At 37.1% G+C, this 27,343-nt stretch overlaps 1 protein-coding gene across 3 annotated transcripts in view; it reads left to right on the forward strand.

Annotated features, from left to right (window-relative positions):
• The window catches only part of eif4g3a (eukaryotic translation initiation factor 4 gamma, 3a), a 75,344-nt gene that overhangs the window by 36,362 nt on the left and 11,639 nt on the right, over positions 1-27,343 (forward strand). For 2 of the 3 annotated variants that reach the window (XM_052101546.1, XM_052101549.1), the window contains exons 8-25: positions 33-139; positions 2,256-2,447; positions 4,484-4,574; positions 4,654-5,325; positions 7,909-7,994; positions 8,419-8,653; positions 11,240-11,364; positions 14,165-14,284; positions 15,126-15,275; positions 15,788-15,985; positions 18,897-19,043; positions 19,519-19,755; positions 24,562-24,666; positions 25,188-25,326; positions 25,641-25,753; positions 26,053-26,143; positions 26,516-26,636; positions 26,854-27,071. In XM_052101546.1, coding sequence (XP_051957506.1) covers positions 33-139; positions 2,256-2,447; positions 4,484-4,574; positions 4,654-5,325; positions 7,909-7,994; positions 8,419-8,653; positions 11,240-11,364; positions 14,165-14,284; positions 15,126-15,275; positions 15,788-15,985; positions 18,897-19,043; positions 19,519-19,755; positions 24,562-24,666; positions 25,188-25,326; positions 25,641-25,753; positions 26,053-26,143; positions 26,516-26,636; positions 26,854-27,071 — 3,147 coding nt within the window. The remainder of the gene's footprint in view (positions 1-32; positions 140-2,255; positions 2,448-4,483; positions 4,575-4,653; positions 5,326-7,908; positions 7,995-8,418; positions 8,654-11,239; positions 11,365-14,164; positions 14,285-15,125; positions 15,276-15,787; positions 15,986-18,896; positions 19,044-19,518; positions 19,756-24,561; positions 24,667-25,187; positions 25,327-25,640; positions 25,754-26,052; positions 26,144-26,515; positions 26,637-26,853; positions 27,072-27,343) is intronic. The other variant, XM_052101548.1, reaches the window with a different exon arrangement.

Consider the following 27,343-nt stretch of genomic DNA (forward strand, 5'->3'; position numbering starts at 1 on the left):
TTTCCTTCCTTTCTCCTGTTTTCCAACAACAGCTACCGGGCCACCATATTACACTGGCCAGACAGTGTACCCCCCTTCCCCACCTATCATAGTGCCTACACCACTGCCACCTCCACTAGCGAAGCGTGAAAAGAAACCAGTGAGTACCTGCAATCACCACCTCATTTCGGAAACGCCAAGGGATCCACTTAGCTTTCAATTCATTTTCGACTGATAAGGCTTCAATTTAATCCCAGCGGGCCTGGCTGGCAGAGCCAGATTAAATGAAAAAAAAACTATTTGTTAAAATGGATATTCATCAAGTTTTAGTTTTACCCCGGTATTGGCCTTGGCTCTTTGTGTAATTATGTCATGCTAGTCTATTAAAGTTCCAGAATTGTACAAGATGAGGAATAAGTATTGGATTTGACAGGGAATGAAGTCAGTTTGTGTGCTTGACATATTTGGTCCAGACTGTGCGATGTGGTGGTTTTGTTGCATGCTGGGAGGTTGGCACAGCCAGGATGATTCATCCCAGGCCAAATGAGAATGTTTCTCACTCTCATGTTGTTCTAAGCCATGACTGAATTCTGTGGAACACAAAAGGAGATGTTTGTCAGAATGACAACCTTAGTCACTATTTACTTTCACTGTATTGGAAAGTGATGCAATGAAAGTGAATGGTGACTGAGATTAACATACTACCTAACATCACTTTTAGTGTTCCAACGGAAGAAAGCAAGACACCTGGGCTCGTAACAACATGAGGGTGAGTAAACAATGACAGAATTTTCATTTTTGGATGAACAATCCCTTTAGTCCAGCCAGAAATCCCCCTAGCCTCCTGCAAACTGGCACATCCATTTAAGAATATATCATGGGAAGTAAGAAAAACATAATTCTTCTGTGTACTGTCTGGAAAATCTGGTGTTAAATGTTCACTTACAGTTCTGGGAGGTTTTTGCAGTCATGGTTGTAAAGTGAGTTTGATGCCTTTTTGGAGTAATCTGTTTGATCCAGCTAATTTAAAGAGATATATATATATATATTGAAATTATGGTGAAATTTCGATACAACCGGGGGGAATAAATCTAAGCTATTAAAATCACTTATTTACTTAAAGTTAAATAGTAATATAAGTATTACTAAATTGACACAAGTATATGTAACATCCAAGTATTTCACAATTATGTAAATATTGCTTACATTTTTTGCTTATTTTTTTTTTTTTGGAAGTAAACAAGGTAACAAATGGCAACACTATATATATATATTTTTTTTAATAACAAGATGCCAATAAAGTAAAAAAATAATAATAAAAAATCAGGTTATAGAGATTTTTACATGCTAATGAGAAATAAGAGCTACAGCAGAGGGGCATATATTCAGCTATGGTTCAATGACGTGACAAATTTGTTTTGTCCATATCTATTAAATTATTAAAAGAAAATACATTAAATGCAATTGATGCAAAACAGTTACTTGAAGACACCTCTTATATGATGAACATATATGTGAATACTTATTGAAATTCTTGACTAAAAATATAAATAAAATGACCTTGAAAATGATTGTCATGATTGTTACACCACAGGACATTTATTTCTATATTTGTAGAAAATGCAATAATTTTCAAAAACGTTAAGAAACCAAATTGGACACAGATTACATTTCTTCATAGTGATTAAACGGTCGATATTTGGCCATTTTGCGATTATCAGCATAGGCCAATAAGTGTTCGCTTGGCCAACTAAAAAAACGTAACTTTCTCTTGTATTAGTTGCAGATATCTACCAATAGAATTGTCAATGGATAGTCAACACTTTTTGTTGACAAATTTATGCAAATCTGATTAAATATTGCATGAAATAAGTGTTTGTTTCAGTTTAGAAATGTTGTGTACATCTAATTTGCTGTTGTTAAATTGTGTTTTTTTTATTTGCATTTATATCAGCCATTATGTTATCTAGATATATGCATCGGACATTGAAACACACATATTGGTCGACCACTGTTTCTAAGAATGTAATACGTGTGTTTTAATATAGATTTTTAAAAGATTTCTCTTTTTTTCAACACATACAACCTTATGTATGGGCTACTTTTTTAGTGCTTTTTTTACATCTTGGCTGCCTGTCAGTCTGCCATGAAGACTGCCATTTTTTCTTTATTTTAGTATTGACTTGGTACAGCAGTATCGGTACTTTTGAAATCCCTTTGAACAACCATGATTGAATCTGTTGCTTTAGTTTGTCTTTTGTTGTTTTGTGCTATTGACCTCCCAGATCCGGATCCGAGACCCCAACCAGGGTGGAAAAGACATTACAGAGGAGATCATGTTTGGAACCCGGAATCTCACTCCTCCTGGCGGGCACCCCGCATCCACCTTAAACCCACCTGCATGCCGCCCCTCTTCAACACCAACCCCGCCCTCAGGACACCTATCCTCCACGCCCACTCCTTCACAGGCAAGAAATATACATTGTTTATTACTCAAATAGTCATTCCAGCAACCCACCGACTTGATGATTTTGAAAATATTTAGTTAGGCACATCCCTATTATTTGCAAATCAAATGTTTATTTGCTTCAGCAGAGTGCTGTACTTAACAATTTTCTCCATAGTTCCTCTGTTATATTAGTGTTTAATACGTCTTTAATTAACTCCTCTTTAAGCTTTCCCTACTCTTGTCCATTGGGTCCTTGGCACGGCTGTTTTAAGATCACCTGTCTAAGGCTATTATGCAGACATGTACTGTACAGTCACCCACCACACTCTTTCTCACACACACACACACACACACACATACATACACTTTCCCTCTGTGTGTATCTCTCTCTGGAATACAGGATTAGTTTCATCTCACTCAGTCTGCCCCCAATCTAATCCCTATAAATCACTGAGAGCGTTATGCTGTTTTTTGCAACATATTATGCTTTTGTGTGTGTGTGTGTGTGTGTGTGTGTATATGTATGTATGTATGTATGTATATATATATATATATATATATATATATATATCAGCAACTAAGAGTGCTGGTAAATGTATAAATGGCAAAGTGTGTAGCAATCCACTTGTTGCCCATAACAGCATCTTACAAAAAAAGTACTGTGTGGTAGTACCATGGTACTGAATGATTACCATATTCATGCACTATTGTATTTGCATGGTAGAATACTATGGTACTAGCAAAAAATGTCATGATAAAAAACCATGGTATTGCCAGGGTACATGTCCACACAACATGGTACTGCTGATACCATCTGATTCAGATTGCAGATTTACCAGCCCCTCATTGTAAACTAATGTTTTTCCTCATTAGGTGGATAATGTGTGTGTGTACTCTTGAGAGCGTTGAGAAGGTGGATTTGCGCCTAAACTGTAAAACAGACTTCAGAAATGATTGTCTTGTTTAGGTAATTAGGGGGGATTGTTCACCCAAAAATTCTCATCATTTACTCACCCTCATGCCAACCCAGAAGCAGTACACAAACAAAGATTTTTAGAAGAATATCTCCGCTCTGTAGGTCCATATAATGCAAGTGAATGGCGACCAACATTTTTTAGCTCTAAAAAGCACAAAGTCAGCATAAAAGTAATCCATATGACTCCAGTGGTTTAATCCATGTCTTTTGATCTAATTGGTTTTGGGTAAGAAACAGACCAAAATATAACTTCCTTTTCACCAAACTTTTCACATCTTGCCATTTGCAGTCTCTAGGCACGATCATGATTTCAAGCTAGATTGCACTTCAGCTTGAAATCATGATCGCCAAAGAGACTGCGGATGACATGATTTATTATGAAAAATAAGTTATATTTTGGTCTGTTCTCACCCAAAACTGATCGGATTACTTCAGAAGACATGGATTAAATCACTGGAGTCTTATGTATTACATTTATGCTGCCTTTATGTGCTTTTTTGGAGCCTCAAAATGTTGGTCACCATTCACTTGTATTGTATGGACCTGCAGAGCTGAAATATTCTTCTAAAATCTTAATTTATGTTCAGCAGAAGAAAGAAAGTCATGCATATCTGGGATGGCATGAGGGCGAATAAATGATTAGAGAATTAAAATTTTGACTTTAATAATATAGTTAGTTATATACAATAACTGTGAGACATATTATTTAAAAAGTCTCAGGAGTATAAAAATACTTGGTACTGCTGCTATTGTTTTTATTTAGTCTATTACTTGTAATTTATCTTTTTGTTATTACTTCTTGTCATGAATCATTTTGTTTTGGTATGGAAATTGGTGTTAAGAATCGTCAAACTGATTGCATATATAAGTAAAATGGACATTATAACTTAAATATACCCATATTAATAGGTATCGAAACGAGAGTTTTTGAATCACATTCGAATCGGGAAATCTGTGTCAATGCCCAGCTCTACCTTAATCTACCCATCTACCTTAAATATGCAAATGTCTGGATCTGCAAGGAAATGCCACACTTTACTTATTTGTCTGCATTTTTTTATTTTTTCAACCCACTGCAGCAAAGCAACTGTCAGACACCAGAACAAATGGCATATATCAACCCACCTCAAAGACTCCGCTCTGCACCCATGGAAAGCAAGCCCAGCCTAGGTATAACTCCATGTCCAATGTGTATTTTTATTATATTTTCTGTCTTTATGTTTCTATCGCTCTCTTGCCATCTTTATAGATGACAGGCCAAATAAGAACCCCATACAGTCTGAATCTCCTGGACCCAGGGCTTCAGAGTCCTCTGTAGAGAAGAGTGAAGCCTTAAGTCTTCCATTATTAAAGACTTCTTCTCCTGAGGTGGCCCCAGCTTCCTCCAATGTTCCTTCCAATTCTTCAAGTGGCTGCGTTAAACCAACTGCTGCAGGAGAACCTGAACGTTTTTCTCCAACAACCACCACTGCTCTAACACATCGGGTCATCTCTGGGGAGGAATCTTTTGCAGAAACTTCTAGTATGTCTACTTTGCCCTCACCGTCCCTCAGTGGTCTCGCAGAGTCTCAAACGGCTTTACCAAGCTATGAAGAACCTGAAGAAGCCCTGGCTCAGATGCCAACCCAGGGTGCCTCATCCACAGAGGAGTCCAGTCAAGATGTACCAGTGGCCGTGGAGGAACTCCAGACAGAGCATCTCACTTCACTAGCTGCACCTGTGCCCTCAATAACTACTGTGCAGGCATCTTCAAGTACCTCTATCACCTCTTCTATTCTTGCCCCACCACCTGGTTTGGCACCACTAGCACAGTCTGCCACCACCGAGGCACCAGAGCTGAACGAGACCTCAGAGGATGTCCAAAAGGAGGACACTTTAGTATCACAGACTCCGAACAACTCTAGAAAGCTCATTCCCACAGGTATGTAAAAGTTGATTAAATAGTCCATTTTACAGTTGGTTTAGAGCGTTGAGTCGTCATTGCAAGAAGTTGTAAAATTGGCAAGAACTTTACACAGAAAATGTTAGTAAGCGATTTCATCACACTAAAATCATGTTAACATTCATATAGATCTTGTGGCTATACTTTGAAAAAGTGAGTATTTTAACATTTACAGATTGGCCCCTTTCACTTCCATTTTAAGTGCATCACTGTAACCCAGATGTTTGCTTATTTAAAGAAAATGAAGGGACAAATCTAAATTAATCAACATTATGCCACAAATGATGTCGATTGAGCTTTATTTGCATTGATCCCGATAGTGTTGTCACGGTACAAAAATTTCAGTAGTCGGTACCGATACCAGTGAAATTTCACGGTTCTCGATAACAACTTCGATAACACAGCAAAATGATGCTAATAATATAATGTGCTATTGAACAGATCAGTTTAGGTATTTTTAAATATGTAATAATTATTTAAATAATTATAATTCAATTATTATTAGTAGTAGTAGTAGTATTTTCAGAACTTTCCAGAATTTCTTTTTAAAGTTTCATTTAATTTAATCATCTAATCAATACATTCTTTAAACAAGTGAAAATGGAACTTTTCAACATGTCATTGCCTTTTCTTTTATTCAACAGCTGCTTGTGATATTTTGATGAATTATTATTATTATTATTACTACTACTACAGTGAATATAAAATTTTACTATACAGTTGTCATATATTTTTATTCAATTTCAGTCATCTAGCTTTTATTATGAATTATGCTTTTATTATATCGTGTGTTTCTTGCCGGAAGCTTCACTTTTCCGGATAAACAGTGTGTGATATGTTCTAGTGTGAACATTGAAGACTTTAAAGTCACGTCTGAAATCTCATCTCTACACTGGCCTTTGAGTTTGACAAATGACATGTCAAACACACAGTTTTGGAGTGTTTGTATTTTAGATTACTTGTGTTTGTGTATGTGGTAATTGTTTTATAAATAAATGTTTTAAGTTTTATTAGTGTGAAGCACTTTGGTCAACTCTGTTGTTTTAAATACTATATAAATAAAGCTGAGATTAAAGAGCAAATGCTGTGATTTAATTATATAAATATATAGTATACATGTGGTGCGTTGTTCACAGTAGATTAGTGCTCTGCCCTGTCATTTCCTACAACGTGAAAGATTCTCAATGTCTGTGGAGTTTCCAGTGTTTGAGCGGAACAGATTTATTTAAAGTACGCAGCTCTTCCAGAGTAAGATTGAAGACTTTAGTGGTTTAATATATCACAATAGGACATCACTTGGATTAATTGTCCATTGTAAAAGGAGTAACAGAATATGCATTCTAAATAAGCCTGTGAACATTTTAAAGCAGTCATGTGTCACTCATACTGCGCTCTGGTACCGGATAGAGTCAGTGCTCGGTACTACAAAAACACTTGGTACCGAAGTACCGGTACTTTTGACAACAATAGAACCCGGAATATTCCTTTTAAAGTCAACTTGAAACTGGCATTTGCGACCCATTTTACTTCTGTAATATGGTGTATTTCCAAGTGAAATGGAATATTCAGAACACACAATAAAAAAACTTTGGATGAGACTTAAGATTGTATCCAATGGGATTTGAAGCCAGACTGCGAGTTTGCAGTTGATTATGCGAAATTATTATAATTTTTAAAAAAAAGCTAATATCGTGCACTGAATTATGCGCAATATATTTTTTTTTGGTCACGCCACCTTTGAAACAAGAAAATGGTCACGCTAATTAAAACAAAATGCATTTATTCAGTTTTCGCTTTTTTTGCTGAATAATGAAAAGTTAAACCCTTCATTGACAAAATTAACTTTTATAAAAATAAGCTTTTTGTCACTAAGATTCATTGTTCTGTTATGTTCTATATACTTTGTTACATAAACATTTCCATAATGCCTATATACTTTGATACTTTTTATATGAATAAAACATACAAAAACAGAAAAATGGAGATGCAGGAGCAATGTTAACCCTTTAAGCTCTGAAGGTGTTTTTAAAGATTTCCTGTTTCAGTGGTATACCCAAAAATAAAGGCTTATAAAAAGGGTCAAGTGTAAAGGAAACTTTTTTATTGATATAGATTATGATCATGATTATGAAAAATCACCCCTAAAATTTTTTAAATTTTTCTGATTTGATATTATATATATATATATATATATATATCTAGGAGTAAATATGGTGAATCCAAAAAACTAAGTTTGTTGTGTTCTCAATCATGTCAACTGTATTTTTTATTGATACGATAAAGCAATCAAAAAGTTATAGCATTACAAATATTATTTATCATAGTGTACAAAAACACCTCCATGTGTCCAAAAGCATAATAATTGTACATAAGAACTAATTACACATGCAAACGTGTATTGTCACATATTTTTTTAATGTGTGAAAGGAAATTAGATTTGCACGAAAACCACGCAGTCTTCTGCGCCCTCCTTGCAGTACACCCCTCAATTTGAGAACCACAGATTTAGGATGACTCAACATTTTGTGTACTTATCAATCTCTTGTGACCCTTTTGTGATAGCCCAAGCTGTTTCTGATGTACCAAAGTCTTGGAAGAAAACAAATGAAGAAAGTACGATTGTGGAAACACTACAGAATGAGAATGAGGTGAGAGAAAGTCTGTGTGTGGAGGTACGAGACGCAGTGCAGTGTTCAAAGACATCCATCTAGTGCATGTTTGCATAGAAAAATAATTTTAAAACAGTGCATTGAACTGCCCCGAAGATACTTCATTTTGGCTGAATTATGTATGGAAATCAATTGAAAGTTGACTCTCTCATACACTGTGCGTGAGGAATGTTATTCAAATGGTGCACAGATTTGCTGCCTATGTAGATCGTACCAAATCAATCTCTTATGAGGTTCCATGTCAATTAGGATGCTGCCATAGAAGACAGATATGCAGGCAGGAGGCTGCAAAACTGCTCACTAGGTTTTGGAACACAGCCATTGTTATCATTAAAAGAAACCATTATGCAGTCCATCTCATCTCACCCCTTGTGTAATGCTTTTCTTCTTAACTGTACATCAGGATGAGGCATCTAAGGATGACTCTGCAGGAGAGGAGACGGTCTTACAGCCAGCCTTAGAGACCGACAGCAGTCCCTTTCCAATGCCTGAGCACCAAGAGAATCTCTCAGAGGAGAACGGTGAGACCGAGACAGAGTCCTTGCGGAACGGTGTGGAGACGGAGAGCACAGACAGTGGTGTTACGCTCGGGGACAGCAGGGGGTCTATGTGTTCCCCCACTCCACTCATGCAGGACGGTTAGTAGGTTCTGTTTAGTCTAGATGCCTAGCCTTTTTGATTCTCTCACAGTAAGTTAATTATTCATTTATAGGACTTAACGTTTAATCGAAATATAATCAAAATCGCAATATGACCTTGTGCGATTATTAAATTGCAAGGACTGTGATTACATTAAAGAAATACGTTGTCTGTACTGGCTGTTTGCTGCACTTACTGTATGTGCTTAGCATACTCAAATATACACATACTCAAAGCACAGGTTGGGCTCATGATTCAGTGTTTTCAGTGGTTTTAGTGCGGTTCTGTCTGTAGTGTATTACACTAACTCTGATCATGCATGAGGCTCGTGATTTACATTTGTGTAATTCCATATATGCCTTTCTGTTACGAGTTGCTATCTAAATCTAAAGTAACCCCATATCACCTGGTATTTGTGGACAGAATAGTGGATGAGGGCATTTTACTGCATTAAAAGGCCACTGTAAACTCTACTACAAACAGAAACACAAAGGTCTTCCTTCAGCTTTCCACCAAAATAAAAGCGTGAGGTTTTAACCAGATAACATTATTGAAGAAATATAGTATTATTGTTTATAATAATAATAATAATAATGATTATTATTATTATCAGCATCATTGTTATTCATATAAAAATATATATTTTGGATTAATTTATCTTAATAAGAACTTATTATTAGGTAATGATATAAAGTGGGATTAGACCCTATCACAAAGTGGACGAAAATAGGTACACATTGAACTGAAACAATGTGAATGGGATTTAAAAAAAGTTTCCCCTATGTTTTACTGTATTTATTTAACTCTGCAGACCCACACGGGGAGGCGTTATATGGCAAGCCATTTTATCACTTACAACACTGAAGTCCCTTGATGTATAGGGGGTTATCTGTAAAATATGACCATATTTATGAAGTTAGTACACTTTATGTGTGAACAGGGAGCTTTTAAATGTGAATGTGAAACATTTTAGATGACAGCCCAAAAATCCAGCAGTTTATAAGAGGTTAAAACGACTTAAGTTTGACTTAATTTTAGTAAAAATCAATAGCTTACTAGTTCTTTTAAGTTAATCATATTGCATTTATTGCAATTTGATTTTTTTCTCCAAATTGTTCAACCTTAATAATTATATATATATATATATATATATATATATATATATATATATATATATATATATATATATATATGTATATATGTGATTTTTATTATTATTCTTTTTTGTAAAGACCCCATGAAATGGCTTGGACGCACATTTTCTTTCCTGTTTTTACAGTTTCTAGTCCTAATGAGAAAATTGTTTTGCATGTTTACACATTAAAAAGGTTTTTAACAAAGTCAGTCCAGAATTGGCTAGTTTTTATAAAAAAAAAAATATTTTAAACATCTTGTATAGTTATTTTTTTTTTTACTTATTACTTTACAGGTGTTTTAACCTGATTTCATTGTGAAAATAGCACAGAAGCAGGCTTTACATTTACATTTAAAAACAAGGAAACAAATCCTGAGTTGACGTTTATTTTATTGAAATAGAAAGTTGGGATGGGACATGTTAAAGGGCTTGTCCCTTTTTCTATTTAGGCCATGTGTCCACCAAAGCATTTTTTTCCTGAGGCCAGTATATTTTTTCAGTTGTTTGCAATGGGAGCACTGTGTATTTAAAAAAAGCCAGCAGCATGACGAGGCGCTGAGCATTTATTCCATGCTGAGCGCTGCGTCCTTGGCATTTTTTTCTGGTCGCTGAGAATTGAAGAATTTTCAACTTCGGGTATAACGCAGCGCTCATCACTTTTTACCCAGCCATCCGATCACAGTGGAGGAGTGGCAGGACAAATATCACACTGACCAACCGTCACATACTTATTGTACAACGACAATGGAGAAGTTTGCCGGTCTCGGAGTATTCATGTCTGTACCAGATGACATTCCCGGACTACCACAATATTAATATGAAAATAATGCTTAGAGGAACATTATGTGCTTCAGCCTTCCCTTCATCCAGAGCAAGTACTCTACCTTGTGCCTTGTGACATTTTTACATTCAGTACTTATTGATAACACAAATGCCTCCAAAGCGCTCCCAGCTGGGTGTTTTCAGAAGAGCGCCTGGCATTTTCAGCTGCCAAAAATGCTTTGGTGGACACACGGCCTTAGCCAGTAATTAATTTAGTTTATTTCATAGACCTGAATCATGATTTGCAAATTGCTATTGTTAGTTGATGGCAGGGAACATTCTCATTCTAGAGAACATTTTATTGGTATGCCTGTGAGTGCAATATGGGTCATTTAATATTTTTGGCCTGTTTTCCTGGATGAGAAACACTGTACATTTTGAATGTTTGTATCTGCTCAATATTATTTAGTTGGTGCATATTTTTGAGTGGCACACCAGCATTTAGATCAGTGCCTCAAAACGCTTTCATGGGGTCTTTATAGAGGTTTGTACCAAAAAGCGCTTTACCATTTTTCATTATTTTAATTTGTTATATTATTTTAATGTATTATTCTTTTATATTCAATAATAAATTAGACAAACTTGTTAACATACCTGACCTACTCTTGCTGGGTTTTTCTTATCCCAGGTCTTGTGCAATCTAATGGCAAGAAGCAGTATGACCGGGACTTCCTGTTGAGCTTTCAGTTCATGCCCGCCTGCGTGCAGAAGCCAGAGGGACTGCCTCAAATCAGTGATGTGGTGCTAGACAAGGTGTTTTTTCAAGTTCATTTCTTACATTTGCCAGAAGTGTTTGCTCCATGTTTTGCCTCAACTGCTTGTTGAATTTTGTCATCAATGACATGAAGTGCACAATATTAATAAAATAATAGTATTATAATGTAGACATCTAATCGGCACATTCAAGGCACACTATGCATCACTCTGGGTTATCATCATTTTTAACCCCAGATTAAGGCCACATTTTACCATGGGTCAAGAAAGGTTTCACTTTTCTAATTTTGAAAAGGTATAAGCACACATTGTGTAACCCTACTGCTTTTGGGGCACAAACCCTGAATTGTGGTGCCAAAGGTTTTCAGCATAAACAACGTGGTTGTTTGGTTACGACTATATGTTTAGCAACCGACTAAGCAATGCTTGCCTCTTGAAATATTCAAATGCTTCGTACAGTCTCCAAAATTTGTCACACAATGTTTAGTTTGATTGCAAAGGTTAAAAATGTCAAACAGGGATTGCAAATGTTTGAACTGGACTAAATGATTTAATTAATTAATTATTTAAATTGCATGCTGACATTTCCACAGATGGACAAATAGTTATTAAAACAGGTTGCATATGTATGTATGCAATGACTTTAAGGATTAGGTCGACCCTAAAAAGAAAATTCAGTCACTGTTTTCTCATCCTTGTGTGGTTATAGACTTATTTATCTTTCTTTTTCTTAATACAAAGGGAGTAATTGTGAAAAAAATGTGTGCTCAGTGATGTCATACAATAGCAGTTCATGGTGACCACCTCTTCAAGCTTCAAGAGAGCCCAAAAGTAAAGAGAGCCCAATTATTGTATGTGACTCATGATTGTTATGAAAGCATACGATACGGTTTGGTGAGAAATAATCTGAAATCAAATGTATTATTTTGCGAAAATGTTCACTGACCGTTGATCTCTTGTGCGCATTCATGATAGTGCACGAGAGCAACTGTTCACGCAGTGCCTTCGCACATTGGGGCATTCAAGCTTATCGTTTTTTTTTTATCTAAAAACGGGTCCGCCACAACGATAGTGACAGAACATAACACAACACAGCTGCACATAAACCAGAGAACAGAAATGACTAAACATGTCTGAAGAGTTTGTAGTTGAAGAATGTATGCATTTCTATGCCCAGCGTTATTTTTTGAATGGAGTACTCCGAAAACAGAAACATAGAGGACACTAAAGGCAGCCACAGTCACACCATTTCCTAATCTGACGGCAAACGACTTGCGATAAAAGGTTTATTTTCTATGGTAATCAGAATTTTTGTCCTAACCGTGCTGGTAACTGTCCGCTGTAAACTGGCACTGGTCCAAAAAATAAAAATAAGGCTGGGCATAGAAATGCATAAATTCTTTGGCTACAAACTCTTTAGACATGTTTAGTAAATAGCTTAGTTCTGTTCTCTGTTTTGTGTGCAGCTGTGTTGTTTTCTATTGTTGCTATCGCTGTGTTTGCTTTTGTTTTTAGATAAACAAACACATTTCCATTTGAATGCCCCAATGTCACGAAGGGTCTACGTGAACTGTTGCTCTCATGCCCCATCATGAAACGCGCACAGGAGATCAACGGTCATTGTAGATAAATAATACATTAGATTTCAGTTTGTTTCTCACCAAATCGTATCATATGCTTTCATAACAATCATGAGTCACATACAATAATTTAATAGACTTCTAAATTATACATTTGCATTCTTTTGAAGCTTGAAGAGGTGGTCACTATAAACTGCCATTGTATGACATCACTGAGCACAACATTTTTCACAATTTCTCCCTTTGAATGGAAGTCATATAGGTTATAACAACACAGTGGTGAGTAAACAATGACTGATTTTTTATTTTTTTTTGGTGAACTAACCTTTTAAAATTTACAGTGTGTATTCTGATACTTGAATAACTAGGATTAAAAACCAACCCATGGTAAAGTATACGCAACAAGATAACCCAGGATAATATCAACCCAAGATGACACAAAATGATCCAAGGCTAATATTTTTAAATGTGCAAAGCTCATTCTTTGCCAACTTCCCTAAAAACCAGCAAATACGGACATACATTTTTCTTCTTGTTTGGGTTCAAACATGAAAAATACAGTATGAAAAGAATGCTCCCTTGGTTTCTAAACTTCAGCTGGGCCTGCACCGCTCAGCCATGGAACTCCCTTTGACGTCCTGTTTCCATTAAAATTGCATTACGGTTATGTCATTCTTGGCTGAGGGCATCATAGCCTAAAGAAGATGGAACATAAATGCCCTGCCCCTGTTTTATGCACAGTTTCAAACCCTTTTATTTTCTGGATTTAAAAAAATTCTGAAGATTAGTAAAAACTGTTTTTAGAACAAATTAGTAATTTGTTTAGAATTTCTCAGTTTCTTCTAAAGAGATTTGTTTCTCTTGTCCTAAAAAAAGATACACTCTGCACGTTCAGTTTCCTATCTCAGTACCTAGTTTAGATGTCGCTTTACATGCATACTTGACATCTGTTACTAGCTGTTATCTGTCTCTTAGTCATAAGATGACTGGAGTGTAAATTGTTGAACGTTGTTGATATAAAAACAATGCATGGCAAATATTGTTTCCCCTCAGCACTGTAGTGCTAGGAAAAGGGGGGTTGCTAGTTTTGGTTTGGCTGATCTTAGACCAGAATCTGCTGTAGACATTGTGACTCAACATACCAAGAACAGGAGGGGTGGGAGGTCTGCAGTTTCATTCATGCCTCGGCATCTAGAATGGCTGTTTGTTAAGGCGCCCCCTGCTGGCTGAGTTATAGACATTTCTGTTTCTTTTTTCAGATGAATCCAAACAAGCTGCCGCTGAGATCGGTGGATACCAGGCTGATTTCTAGGGGTCCCGATTTCACTCCCGCTTTTGCTGACTTCAGCAGGCAAATATCAGGAGGACGTGGAGCTCCAGTAAGTTGTGACTATGTTTTCAGAAGTCATTCACACAAAAACTTTAAACCTATCATCACAGACATGATTTAATAATTAGGAGGATAAGTTTAAGAGACCTGGGTGAATCTCATGAAACCCGTCAAGAACATATTTCAGGCCCAATATTAAAAGAAAGAAATTATATTTTGGTATGATGAAAATTAGAAAGAACGGACCAATCAGCTGTGAGCTTGAGTAGACTTCAGCAATGGACACTTCCAGTGTAGACAGCGTTATTTTATTTATTTATCCCCAATTTTGGAATGCCCAATTCCCACTACCTACTTGGTCCTCGTGGTGGCGTGGTTACCTCAATCCAGGTGGTGGAGGACAAGTCTCAGATTCCTCTGCTTCTGAGACAGTCAATCCGCACATCTTATCACATGACTCGTTGTGCATGACACCGCAGAGACTCACCTCATGTGGAGGCTCATGCTACTCTCCTCGATCCACAGACAACTTACAACGCACCCCATTGAGAGAGAGAACCACTTAATCGCAACCACGATGAGGTTACCTCATGTGACTACCCTCCCTAGCAACGGCACAATTTAGACCTGGCTGGAGCCACTCAGCACACCCTGGATTCGAACTCGCAACTACAGGGGTGGTAGTCAGCATCAATACTCTAGACGGCTGTATTGATTGTGTAGACAGTGTGTGTGTTTCTAGGACGATTAAGATTTGTTTTGCATTGTGACAACATTTTCACAATAGTTAACCACATTCAAAACATGTTTTTGTTAGATTTTAGTGACTTTTCAGAAAGCTGTTGTTTTGCTCATCCACAATATTGCGTTGCTTTCTCCCATGTCCAAAGGTTTTAAATGTGCGGCGGCTCCCACCACGCAAGATCATTGTAAATGTTTCCGTTAATGATGACATCCAGCTCAAGAAGGCAGAGAATGCTTGGAAACCTGGGATGAAGAGAGAAAGCCTCACGGAAGAGCCAGAGGCTATAAAAACTCAGGTGTGGATACTTGTTTGTATATTTGCATCTGTAGATCACATGCATTTTGAATCATTTACTTTACCCTCTTGTCTTTCCAAACCCATATGACTGACTTTCTTTGCGAAAACAAAAAAGAAAGGATTTTGAAGAATATCCCAGTCCTTGATTTACATGCGCTGTTGCAAAAATTCTAACATGAACAGGCTTCTCTTATGAATGTACAACAGATGTCAAGATTTTCATTGAAAATGTACTTATTTTATAACTTAAACGAATGCCTTCAGAAGACTTGGAATAATGCAAATGGACTACTTTTGCATCCTTTTTGAAGCTTTAAAGTGGAATAAAAATCCTCAGCAATTGTAGTGAAAAGACAGACTGGAACTTTTGTGGAACAAGAGGAAAATAAGTCTACCAGGATCGGAATGGCATAATGGCAAATAAATGATGATAGAATGTTAATTTTTGGGGTGAACTATCAGTATTATCTGCGACGTGATGGCTGCATATGTTGTTTTTTGTCACTTTAGGAGTTGTTCCGGAAAGTTCGTAGCATTCTGAACAAGCTCACACCCCAGATGTTCAATCAGCTGATAAAGCAGGTGACGGATCTCACAATCAACACGGAGGAGAGGCTCAAAGGAGTCATTGACCTTGTGTTTGAGAAGGCCATCGATGAGCCCAGCTTCTCTGTGGCTTATGCCAACATGTGTCGCTGCCTGGCCACGGTATGTTCCGTGCTTGTTTGAGGTTTGGTTTTGGTTCATTGTGAATGCAGACTGATTTTATCATTTGTCTTTCTGTATTTTTTCTTTAGATTTTCCAATATTTTGCCTTGTTTTACAATGAGTAGTAGGGCTGGGTGTTGATACAGATTTGCCAATTCGCTTCCGATTCACAAGCTCTTGATTCAATTCGATACCGATCTCAATTCGATATTGAATCATATGGGAACATTTCTGTTATAATGTCCATTTTGCTTGCAAAAAAGAAAGCTCTTTCTCAGCTAATGCTCTTTATTATGAAGGAACCTTCTAGGTAACCCTTCTAGGTGCAATTCCAAAGTAGTATTTTATCATTAGTTTTTCATCAAATTGGTCACATTTTAGTTTTTGAAAATTTTGAAAATTCAGTCTATTCCATCAGTTAATGTCTTGAAATTGCATATATTATGTTGCATATATATTTTTGTCAAATGTTTTTGTTTAATGCATAATTTGTGCTATTTACAAGTATTTAGATTGATATGTTGAACACATGCTAAATCTGTACTGTCTCTTTAAGAGTACCGGCATCAGCCGGTAAGTACATATACATACGTAATTTCTTTAGTGCCTCCATGCGTAATAATTAAATATCTCAGTTTTTTGTTTCTAACCAACAACTGACTTTAAAGAACAAAAACAGTATTAAAAGAGACATTATTCAATGACTGATGGATCCGTGGATCTCGTCTTTGGGCACACCAAACGATTTAAACCAAACTTTCAATCTCAACACTCACTGAAAGGACCTCTGTGCTAATCATTTCTTCTCCACTATACTATTCAATAACATGTGAGTGAAATCTGAACATTTACTAGCAGGTGGCTAATCATAGACATTTATAGTCTCAAAGTGTGAGATTTGGTTGCACATGCGAGTGATTTACTTGTGTTATAGATGGTTGCCACATAAAGTGAAAGATCGATCGTGCGATTTAAGAAACCATATAGAGATTGTTCAAATGAAGATTGAGATGCAATGGAAAATCTATATTTTTACCCAGTCCAAATTACAAGTCTCAAAATGTTTTGCCCTTTCCAATAGAAAGCGAAGCGTATGTTTGTTCGACGAATGGCCCTTTCCAATAGAAAGCGAAGCGAATGTTTACCATTATCACATTCACACATTACAGTACGTTTCGCTAATTGACAAGCAGTTTTACCCAGGTACTGGAGCTGGTCCACCCTCTGCCATCAACGGATTATAAGAAATAACCACTTGACAAGTTTGATTCTCTAGCGAGTAGATCAAACGATTCTCTAGCGAGTAGATCAGAAAAATAAAATGCATCTCTCTAACAGTTGAAGTAGCGTGATGAGTGTGTTGATTTGCTCAACGAGGAAGACAAATTTTGAGACACTTCACAAACTATTTCATTTCACCTGCTGGACTAATTTACATTATTATCATGTATATACAGTCTGAAGGGGGATTAGAAAGAATCGAGTGTAAAAGTGGTTTAACGGTTAAAACACATTACCATTTGGAACAATATTAATTATATGCCACTGCCACACATATTGTATATACTTGTGTTAAGTGCATTCGTTTAAAATCAAGGTCTAATGCACACTCATAATGACTATTAAAACAAATGTTTGACTATATATTATTGTCATGTACATCTACTTGTGTTATATTTGCTAAAAACCCTGCATGTTAATAATTAAACATGATGAAATTTAAATGCCCCAAGAGTGAACGCAATAAAACAGATCTCACCCAACAAAACCAATCTTCAGCTTGACCTATTATTAGATACTTTAGTACTGCTAATGACTATTAATAGCATAGCAATAACAGTTTTGTTTTTGGTTTTCAATGGCACACAGTGCACTGCAAGTTACAGCATTAGTAATAATATTATTAATATTTGGCAAAGAGAAACCCTGATCTGTAAAATGTTTCATTAAAAAAGCGATACTTATTCCCACTACTTACTAGGTCCTCATGGTGGCGCAGTTACTCACATCAATCTGGGTGGCAGAGGACAAGTCTCCGTTGCCTCCACTTCTGAGACAGTCAATCCGTGCATCTTATCACATGGCTTGCTGTGCATGACACCGTGGAGACTCACAGCATGTGGAGGCTCATGCTACTCTCCGCGATCCACGCACATATTGTCACGCGCCCCATTGAGAGCGAGAACCACTTTATCGTGACGCCAAGGAGGTTACCCTCCCTAGCAACCGGACCAATTTGGTTGCTCAGGAGACCTGGCTGGAGTCACTCAGCACATCCTGGATTCGAACTCGCGGCTCCAGGGGTGGTAGTCAGCGTCAATACTCGCTGAGCTACCCAGGTCCGCAATATATATTATATTAAAGATATAGTCACATAAGATTAAATGCAAAAGCAAAACAATGCAGTTGGAATATATTATGAAGACAATCCACATAAGATCAGAAAATGTTTAAAGGGGATGAGGGTAGTGATGCAGCAATATCGTTTACATGGTTCCTCTGGTACTGGTAACTGCAACAGCTTCTGACACATGATCTAAAGCTTATACTGTATATTATTGGTCAGGGCATTTCCTCACCGGGCCGAAAAAAAATCAACACACTCACGGTATAAAAAAGACTTCTCTTTGTCACCGCGCAATTCGATTCAAATGTTCGCTCCAGGTGAGAATGGATCTTTAGGAATCGATTGTTTTATTTCAACTTCTTGAAAAATGTGTTAATAATATTACATTTGTTGCGTGCCTCTGCAATTTAAAATTGGATAGCTATACATATAATTTCCTATTATTAATGCTATTGATTTATGTTGACTCCAGCACCACATTAAATGAATTTTGTACTTTTGTATTTCTAAGCTTCTGAAATCTAATGTAATTGCAATATATTTCCTCTTTTTGTCTCATTGTAGCTAAAGGTGCCCACGACAGACAAACCCAATACAACAGTAAACTTCCGGAAGCTGCTACTGAACCGGTGTCAAAAGGAATTTGAAAGGGACAAAGTGGATGATGTTGTACTGGAGAGGAAAGAAAAGGAGCTAGACTCTGCCACATCAGTAATGACTCAATTCTGTAATGATTATTAGGCTCAATTTTGAATTAAGCTGCCTTGTTCATATCCTCAAGGCATTTTGTGAGCCATATGTTTGTAGTTGCCATTTAAAGTTTATTTGTGTCATTTTTCGATTTGTTAAAATTCTTGTATCCCAGATTAATATGCATATTAACTATAACTAGGCCATTTGTTGGTTGATTTCACCGATGGTGCTATAAAACATTCCTCTGTTCATTTGAGCAAGCAGCATTGCTAGACCAATGGTGCGAGTTTGGGGCGAGACTTTCTGTTTGTACAACCAATGGAAGACAGGGGTGTTTTCAGGAATCTGTTGGACAACGTGATTATTTTTGCGATTCTGTTTGGCATAGAACTTACACTCTTCAGCTTCAGCACAGTTTCTCAACAGGCCTTAGTATATCTAATGACATTATTGAAAGAATTCATATCAAATGTGATGAAACTCTTTCTCGTAGTCCACAGAAAGGGAAAGACTTCAAGAGGAGTTTGTGGAGGCGAAGGACAAGGCCCGCCGTCGCTCCACGGGAAATATCAAATTCATCGGCGAGCTGTTCAAGCTCAAGATGTTGACGGAGCCCATCATGCATGACTGTGTGGTCAAGCTGCTCAAAAACCATGATGATGAGAGCTTAGAATGTCTTTGCAGACTCCTCACCACCATTGGTAAAGACCTTGACTTCGAGAAAGCCAAGGTAACTCACCTATCTGTTGTTATTACACATTCTGGAGCCTTATTGATTCATGTTTCATAAGATCGGTGATGATGGAAAAACTTGCGTTTTAGCCCAGTAGACATACAGTTGAAGTCAGAAGTTTACATACACCTTTACATTTATACATTTAAACTCGGTTTTTCACAATTACTGACATTTAATAATAGAAAACATTCACTGTCTTATGTCAGTTAGGATCACTAATTTATTTTAAGAATGTGAAATGTCAGAATGATAGTAGAGAGAATTATATATGTCAGTTTTTATTTCTTTCATCACTTTCCCAGTGGGTCAGAAGTTTACATACTGTGTCAGATATTTTTGGTAGCCTTCCACAAGCTTCTCACAATAAGATGCTGGAATGTTTGAGCTTTCTGGCTATTTTATTATGATGTAATATGACAATGATGGAGACTAGAAACACACTCACGTAGTCATATTTTTGACTTTCAGCATAAAGTCAGGCCATGATCTGCCCACTTATACAGGAAGGTGTTTTCTATTAGTTTAAGCACATACTAAGTGAAGTAACAAGCTGTTGTAGCCATTTTATTAAAGTAGAAATGATGTGGTTTGTGTTGAACTTTCTATAGGTAGTTGTTTATTTTTCAATTATTATTATTGTGTGTTTCAGCCTTATATCTGAAATCAGATACAACCCAGAGAGCAAATTTTTTTGTGCAATATGGATCAAACAGACTGTAGGATGTCTGTGGCCATGCTGTCTAAAGCTAAATCTATATAATAATTTTTAGTTTTATTTAGCGTGAGAGGACACCAAAAATCTGTGTACATTTTTTTTAATTAATGCCCAGCAAACCATATAATTGCTGTTGCTCGGATGGCATCCCTTAACGCCATTCTGATGTTCATTTATCTTTATTAAAATAGGCTACTAATAAATCAGTCCAGATCATCGGAAAGGAAGCACTCAGCTGGGTACTTTAGCTCATGCTGTATGGTGTTAACTGTGATACTCAGAGGCGGGGCAGAGGTTAATTGGTTTGCACCAATCAAAGCACTTTCTTTCAGGCAAAGAGCACAAATTTCAGATTTAGCAGACTCTCTTTCTCAGTGTGTTTCAGGTTTTCGCATAGCTGCTAGCCAACCCCAAGTGTGAATGGTTGGCTCAATTGACAGCATTTGTGGCATAATGTTGGTTACCACAAAAAATAATCATCCCTCCTTTAAAGTCACAAATCTTGGTAACAGTGAGGCACTTACAATGGAAGTGAATGGGGCCAATCTGTTAATGCATGACCTTTTCTATCTATAAGCGTTACAAGATGCCGCTTAGGACCAGGGTTGGGGAGTAACAGAATACATGTAACAGGATTACATATTTAAAATACTAAATATAGTAGTTGTGTTACACTAGTTACAATTTAAATCATTGTAATTAGAACAGTTACATTCAAAATGTATTTTGATTACTGAAGAGATTACTTTTCATTTTATTGTCATTTTTTTAATTTAATATTTAGTGCTTTCAGATGGAAAACATTTATACATATAAATGATGCAATCCAAAGTGCATTTGAACAGTGATGAAACACTTTCTTATGATGTGTTACATTCATACGAGCGACAGAAAAGTTTGGAGCCGAAGAAATTGAAATAAACCTTGTGTAAATTGTCAGCTGCATGCTAAGCTAAAATGCTATTTCTAGCCATTTTACATGCACATGTTACCAGGAATTATCATAGTTTTTTTATCAAGAAAATTCATAATTATGGATCATAATGTCTTTTTTTTCTAGTAAGACCTTTTCTTTTCTTGTCAAAAGTACAGTCGCGTAAACAAATATGTGTTAACTAGTGCTGACTGTCAATAAAAAAATGTATTCGCAGGTTTTGAAAGTGCTGAAATTTGACTATACTTATTTTCTCATCAAAATGCATTTATTTCCATCTTAGGAAAGAAAACAAAACAATATATAACAATACCAAGCCTTCCGCAGTATAAAGATAGAAATGCACTTAAATAGCACCAATTCGAGTAGCATTAAGGATTTCCCAAAGTCTAATTGGGAGTTTGACTAATTGAAAGAACTAGTCTCCCTGTTGGTTGCATGGGCATTAAATCTCTTAAACTCTCATCCTCCACCATATTAATCTGCCGGTAGGTAGACTGTGGCTATCAACTTTCCTACAGCAATCGTGAAGCTGTATTCATGATTCGCTTCTGGGCGTCAAATGGCACTTTGAACTCACCCTGAAAAGTGCTTGCAGACAAAAATGTCTCATTTTGCGTTTTGGCAATATTAAGATATGGTGTGCTTCTGTGCTAATTCAAATACGCCTTAGCATCAGTTTAATGACAATGGGCAGACACATTACAAAAGTCCCTACCTCACGCCAGTGTTATGATGTATTGACAGTAAATTTTATCAACGATTAAGAAAAATTAACGCGTTAAACTTTTAAAACGAATTGTATGTGTTAATTCTGACAGCTCTAGTGTAAACATGATTTTAGTTAGATAAAATTGCTTTCTAACCTTTTTTATGTAAAGTTATATCCAATTTCACAACTATTTTGCCATGACGACGTTACAACGTAAACCTAAAGACACTAAATTGAGTCCCACACCAGGTGCATCTGGTGGACGACATGGCACGTTCTAAAATTCAAAACAATTGTTTTCTATGAATATATAGGCATATATCAGCAGTCTTATTGGGATATCTATAAACTAATAACTTAATTGGGTACAGTTGTTTACATGATGCACACATAATTGGAATATGACCAAATTCAAATTTATGTTTGAGTTTTGTTGCACATGTAATTGCAGGCATTAGAAATGACATTATCTCTCTTTTTCGCTATTATAGAGAACTGGAGCTGAAATTTTTAATTTGATATTGCACACAGCGGAAGGAGAAATAAACAATGGGGTGGGGTGAATATGTTATGAACGCTGTACAAACACACGCAGTCGAAATGCTTTCCAGCTGGGCCCAACAGACGGCCATAAAGCCTGGAGCTAAGTGTTAGGCAAAAGGGTAAATGAAAATGTTTTCTGTATCCATCTTTCCTCTCTGTCTGACCTTGTATAAGCAGCTCCACACTTCTTTCAGCTCACAGGGAGTCAGATAGAGAAGAAGGTTCTGCATTCATTGAGCTTGTTGATATGGGATCTGAGTGCAGTTCTTGGCCTCAAACCATTAGTTTAAAATTCATGATGACTCCTTAAATGAATATTCTGCATTCAGTAAAAGTTAAGCTCAATTGTCAGCATTTGTGGCATAATGTTGGTTACCACAAAACATTTTTGACTCGTCCCTCCTTTTCTTTAAAAAAAGCAAAAATCTGGGTTACAACGAGGCACTTACAATGGAAGTGAATGGTGCCAATCCGTAAACGTTAAAATATTCACTATATCAAATGTATAGCCACGAGATGTAAACAATATGCATGTTAACATGATTTTAGTGTGATTAAAATCTCTTACTAACCTTTTCTGTGTAAAGTTATACCCCATTTTACAACTTCATTGCCATGATGACGTAACGCTGTAAAGCCTTAATTTATAGCTCAAATAATACACAAGTTTTAAAAGAATAATTAATGTAATTGCCTTTTAAAATTCTAAGTTTCACATTTCTGCTTTTAAAGGAATATTTCGGGTTTAATACAAGTTAGGCACAGTCGACCGCATTAAGTGGCATAATGTTGATTACCACACAATTATAGACATTGTGGTCCCTCTTTTTCATAAAAAAAAGCAAAAATCGAGGTTACAGTGAGGCAGAAATGTGAAGCTTATAATTTATGAAAGCATTTACATTAATTGTTTGGTTAAAACTTGTGTATTATTCCAGATGTAAAATTGTTTAAATCTTAATTTTTTTTTTTTTTTCATTTTAGGGTTTGTTGGCATTTTATCGTCAAGGCAACAAAGTTGCAAAATTGGCTGTAAATTTACACAGTTAGAGATTTTATCACACAAATATTTTTTTCACGCATGTTGTTTATGTCTTGTGTCTCTACATTTGAAACGGGGAGTATTTTAACATTCAAAAATTGGACACATCTGTTGTAAGTGCATCACTGTAACCTCGATCTTTGCTCTTTTTTTTTAAATGAAAAGGAGGGCCCAGAAAGTCGATAATTTTGTGGTAATCAACATTATGCCACAAATGCTGTCAATTGTGTTGAACCTGGAATATTCCTTTTAATCCCTCCAGAAATTGGCCCCATTCTATTCCATTGTAAGTGCATCACTGTAACCTCGATTTTCCTTTTTTAAAAGAAAAGGTCGGACAAAGTGAAATTAATTTATGTAGTAATCTATTTTATGATCCAAATGCTGTTGATTGAGCTTAACTTATATTGTACCTGGAATATCCCTTTAAATCTTCTAGATTACGGATGGGTATAAACAGAAAGGCCTGTGTACATCATCTGCCACATTAAGAAAAGATCTGTCTACATTTAAAGTCAACAATTTTCCAAAGAATCAAAAGAGAGGGTCGAGCGAGGGGCCATTCAAAAATACTTTGTAACTGCACAATCAAGGCAAAATACAGTAACCACTGTACATATATATTGGGTTTAAATTGGGTTTTAGAATTTGATCTGTCCTGTGACAGACTATGCTCAGATTCAGAGAAAATGGACTGGGACATTTCATAGTCCAAATTTGTCTGGACAGTTAACCAACTGTGAAGCCATTTTTCCCAGTTTCTGTGTTGCCGTAGTTACTGCGCTTCACCTCTTGTAGGGCAATATAGTGAACTGATGTGTTTTCATCGGCCTCTGCTCTGTGTCCTTGAATAGCCCCGTATGGACCAGTACTTCAACCAGATGGAGAAAATTGTGAAAGAGCGCAAGACATCGTCACGGATACGGTTCATGCTTCAGGATGTGATAGATCTGAGACTGGTGAGTGCTGTGGGGGATTGTGATTGTGCTTGTTTGTGTGTGTTTAGAGAGAGGACTTACCAATAACCATTGCCAAACATCTAATGCCTGGTTTGGTTTTAAGAGAAAAGCTAGTACATCTGCAGGGTAGAATCACATGGGGTCACCTCCTCGTGGTCGCTATAGTGTGGCTCTCACTCTCTTTGGGGCGCATGGTGAGTTGTGCGTGGATGCCGCAGAGAATAGCGTGAAGCCTCCACACGCGCTATGTCTCTGTGGTAACGGGTGAGGGGAATCTATCCGCGGGGGGGATGTGTGAACACCTCGCTTAACCAATGGTGTGAGTTTAGGGCGAGACCATCTATTAGTCCAAACAATGCAAATGGGGGAACCTTTGATTTCTTTCATTATAAAATTATATTATATTACTCTAAAAAGAGGGCATATCAATATTTTCCAACCGGATACAAATCCTACATCGCTCATATCAGAGTTACCCAAACCTCTGATCTCTTTGTATGTGTATATCATTGCATGTTCAGCATAACTGGGTGTCCCGGAGGGCAGATCAGGGCCCCAAAACAATAGAACAGATCCATAAAGAGGCCAAGCTGGAGGAACAGGAAGAGCAGAGAAAAGTTCACCAGCAGCTTTTGTCTAAGGACATCAAGAGAAGGCCAGGTAAGATCTTCAGCTTCTTTACAGCCTACAGTGTTTCTTTAGCCACAGCAGGCCAACTATAGCACCACCCAGAGAACAAAAACCTAATGCGACGTTTTGGGTATACCCAGAGAATGTTTAAATTTAGAAGCATTAATGAGAACTTGTTTGGACAGCTGGCTTGTGTGTACAGGATTACATCCCAGGTAACATTCTTTGATATTTCTGATTGAATGTTGAGGGCTAATATTGGCAAGTGTCCCTATTGCAAGTGATACAGATGTGTGTTCGAACAGAGTATGAAAGTGGTGCGGTGTAATGTGCTGTCATTGCAGATCAGCGAGATCAACGAGATCAGCGCCCGCAGCGGGAAGAGACATGGAATACTGTGCCCACCACTAAAAACAGCAGGACCATCGACCCCACGAAAATCCCCAAGATCTCCAAGGTGAAAAAATGGGTCGCTACACAAACACACGATCATCTTACTCATAAGCATAAATTATTGATTCATCAATGTATACAATGTTAAGAAGACTGCACATTTTCTGTTATTATTATTATTATTATATATTTTTTTAATCTGATGTGTCAGATGTATGACAGCTTGCCCTGCCACCTGCTGCTATAATCTCAGTAGTCAAGGTGCTACTGGCACCACATGTGCTTTAATAAGGCATTGTAGCATTTGTGATGTGGTAAAGAGGTAGTAATAGCCTCTTTTCTACCTACCAACCCCCACCACAGCCTCAAATCGATGAAAAGATTCAGCTGGGTCCACGAGCTCAGATCAACTGGATAAAGGGTAGCAGTGGTGGAGCCAAAACCAGTGACTCTGGTGAGGACACACACATTCCTACAGTGGCCCCAAGAAGTATTTAAGTCAGACTTAAAAGTGTATGACTTTCATTGCCTTTCAAATGTCAAATGATGCTACAATTTTTCTCAGAGCTAACTTCAAATAAAGGCCTCATTTTATACAGTAAACAGTCTTACACTTTTTACTGTGGTTTAAGTTTTTAAACATCTTGAACTGACTCTACATTCAGGAAAGTTTTGTATATTACTTTATACTGTATGTGTAATTATGTCAATGCCGCATTTCTGCCTTGTGTGTTTGTGTTTATACTATGCATATTACCATACACTTGCATTTTGTATTTCTGCTCTTTTTTTCTGTCTGTTTAAATGTGCATTCCTATGTTTCCAGAGTTGGCGCGCTCTGCCGGTAGCACACCGAACCGTTATTCAGCACTGCAGTCATCCACGAATCATCCCAGCTCACCTCCAGTCCAGAGCTCCGATTCTGATTCCAAACGCTCACTTGGACGGTAACTAACATCTGAGAACACAGGAGTTACAACAGGGCCAAAACAAATTTCCAAAAATCTGACCATTTCATTGAACTTCTATTACATTTGTCTTAATAGAATTCATACTAAGATTAGTACCAAATCAGTATGCCAAATATAAAATGTAGCATTTACTGATATCGTTTATTTCCTATGTTTTATTTTGTATCGCTCTCTTGCTTGCTGTTTCTCTCAGTCGAGGCAGCACTGGTCGTGAGCGCAGTGACAAGCCTGTGAGTTTAGGGCCATCTCGACCAGGACTCTTTAGCAGAGGGAGCAGCAATAAGGAGCTGACAGACAGCACGGCTCCTGAGGAATCACGCAGAGAGGGGCCCGACTCGCAACCCACACCTCGCAAATCCAGCATCTCGGAGGACAAGAGTGAGGCAGATAACAGCAGAGCCACAGAGACAAGTGAGGAACAACACGAAAACTCTGATAATTATGTCATCATTTACTCACCCACATGTCTATCCAAACCTGTACAACTGTATCTCCTGTGGAATAATAGAGATGTTTTGAAGCGTTTTCCTTTTATCAGCCATAATGAATCTGTATTTGCTAATTTACACAGCACAATGTGTAGTTGCAAAATGACTGGCACAATAAGTTTATGTACAAAAATAAAGTGAGACACAACGTGGATCAGTGATTTTGGTGCTGAGCAGATCCATGTACTGGCAAGA

Source organism: Xyrauchen texanus, chromosome 32, assembly GCF_025860055.1.
Source record: "Xyrauchen texanus isolate HMW12.3.18 chromosome 32, RBS_HiC_50CHRs, whole genome shotgun sequence".
Taxonomy (NCBI): domain Eukaryota; kingdom Metazoa; phylum Chordata; class Actinopteri; order Cypriniformes; family Catostomidae; genus Xyrauchen; species Xyrauchen texanus.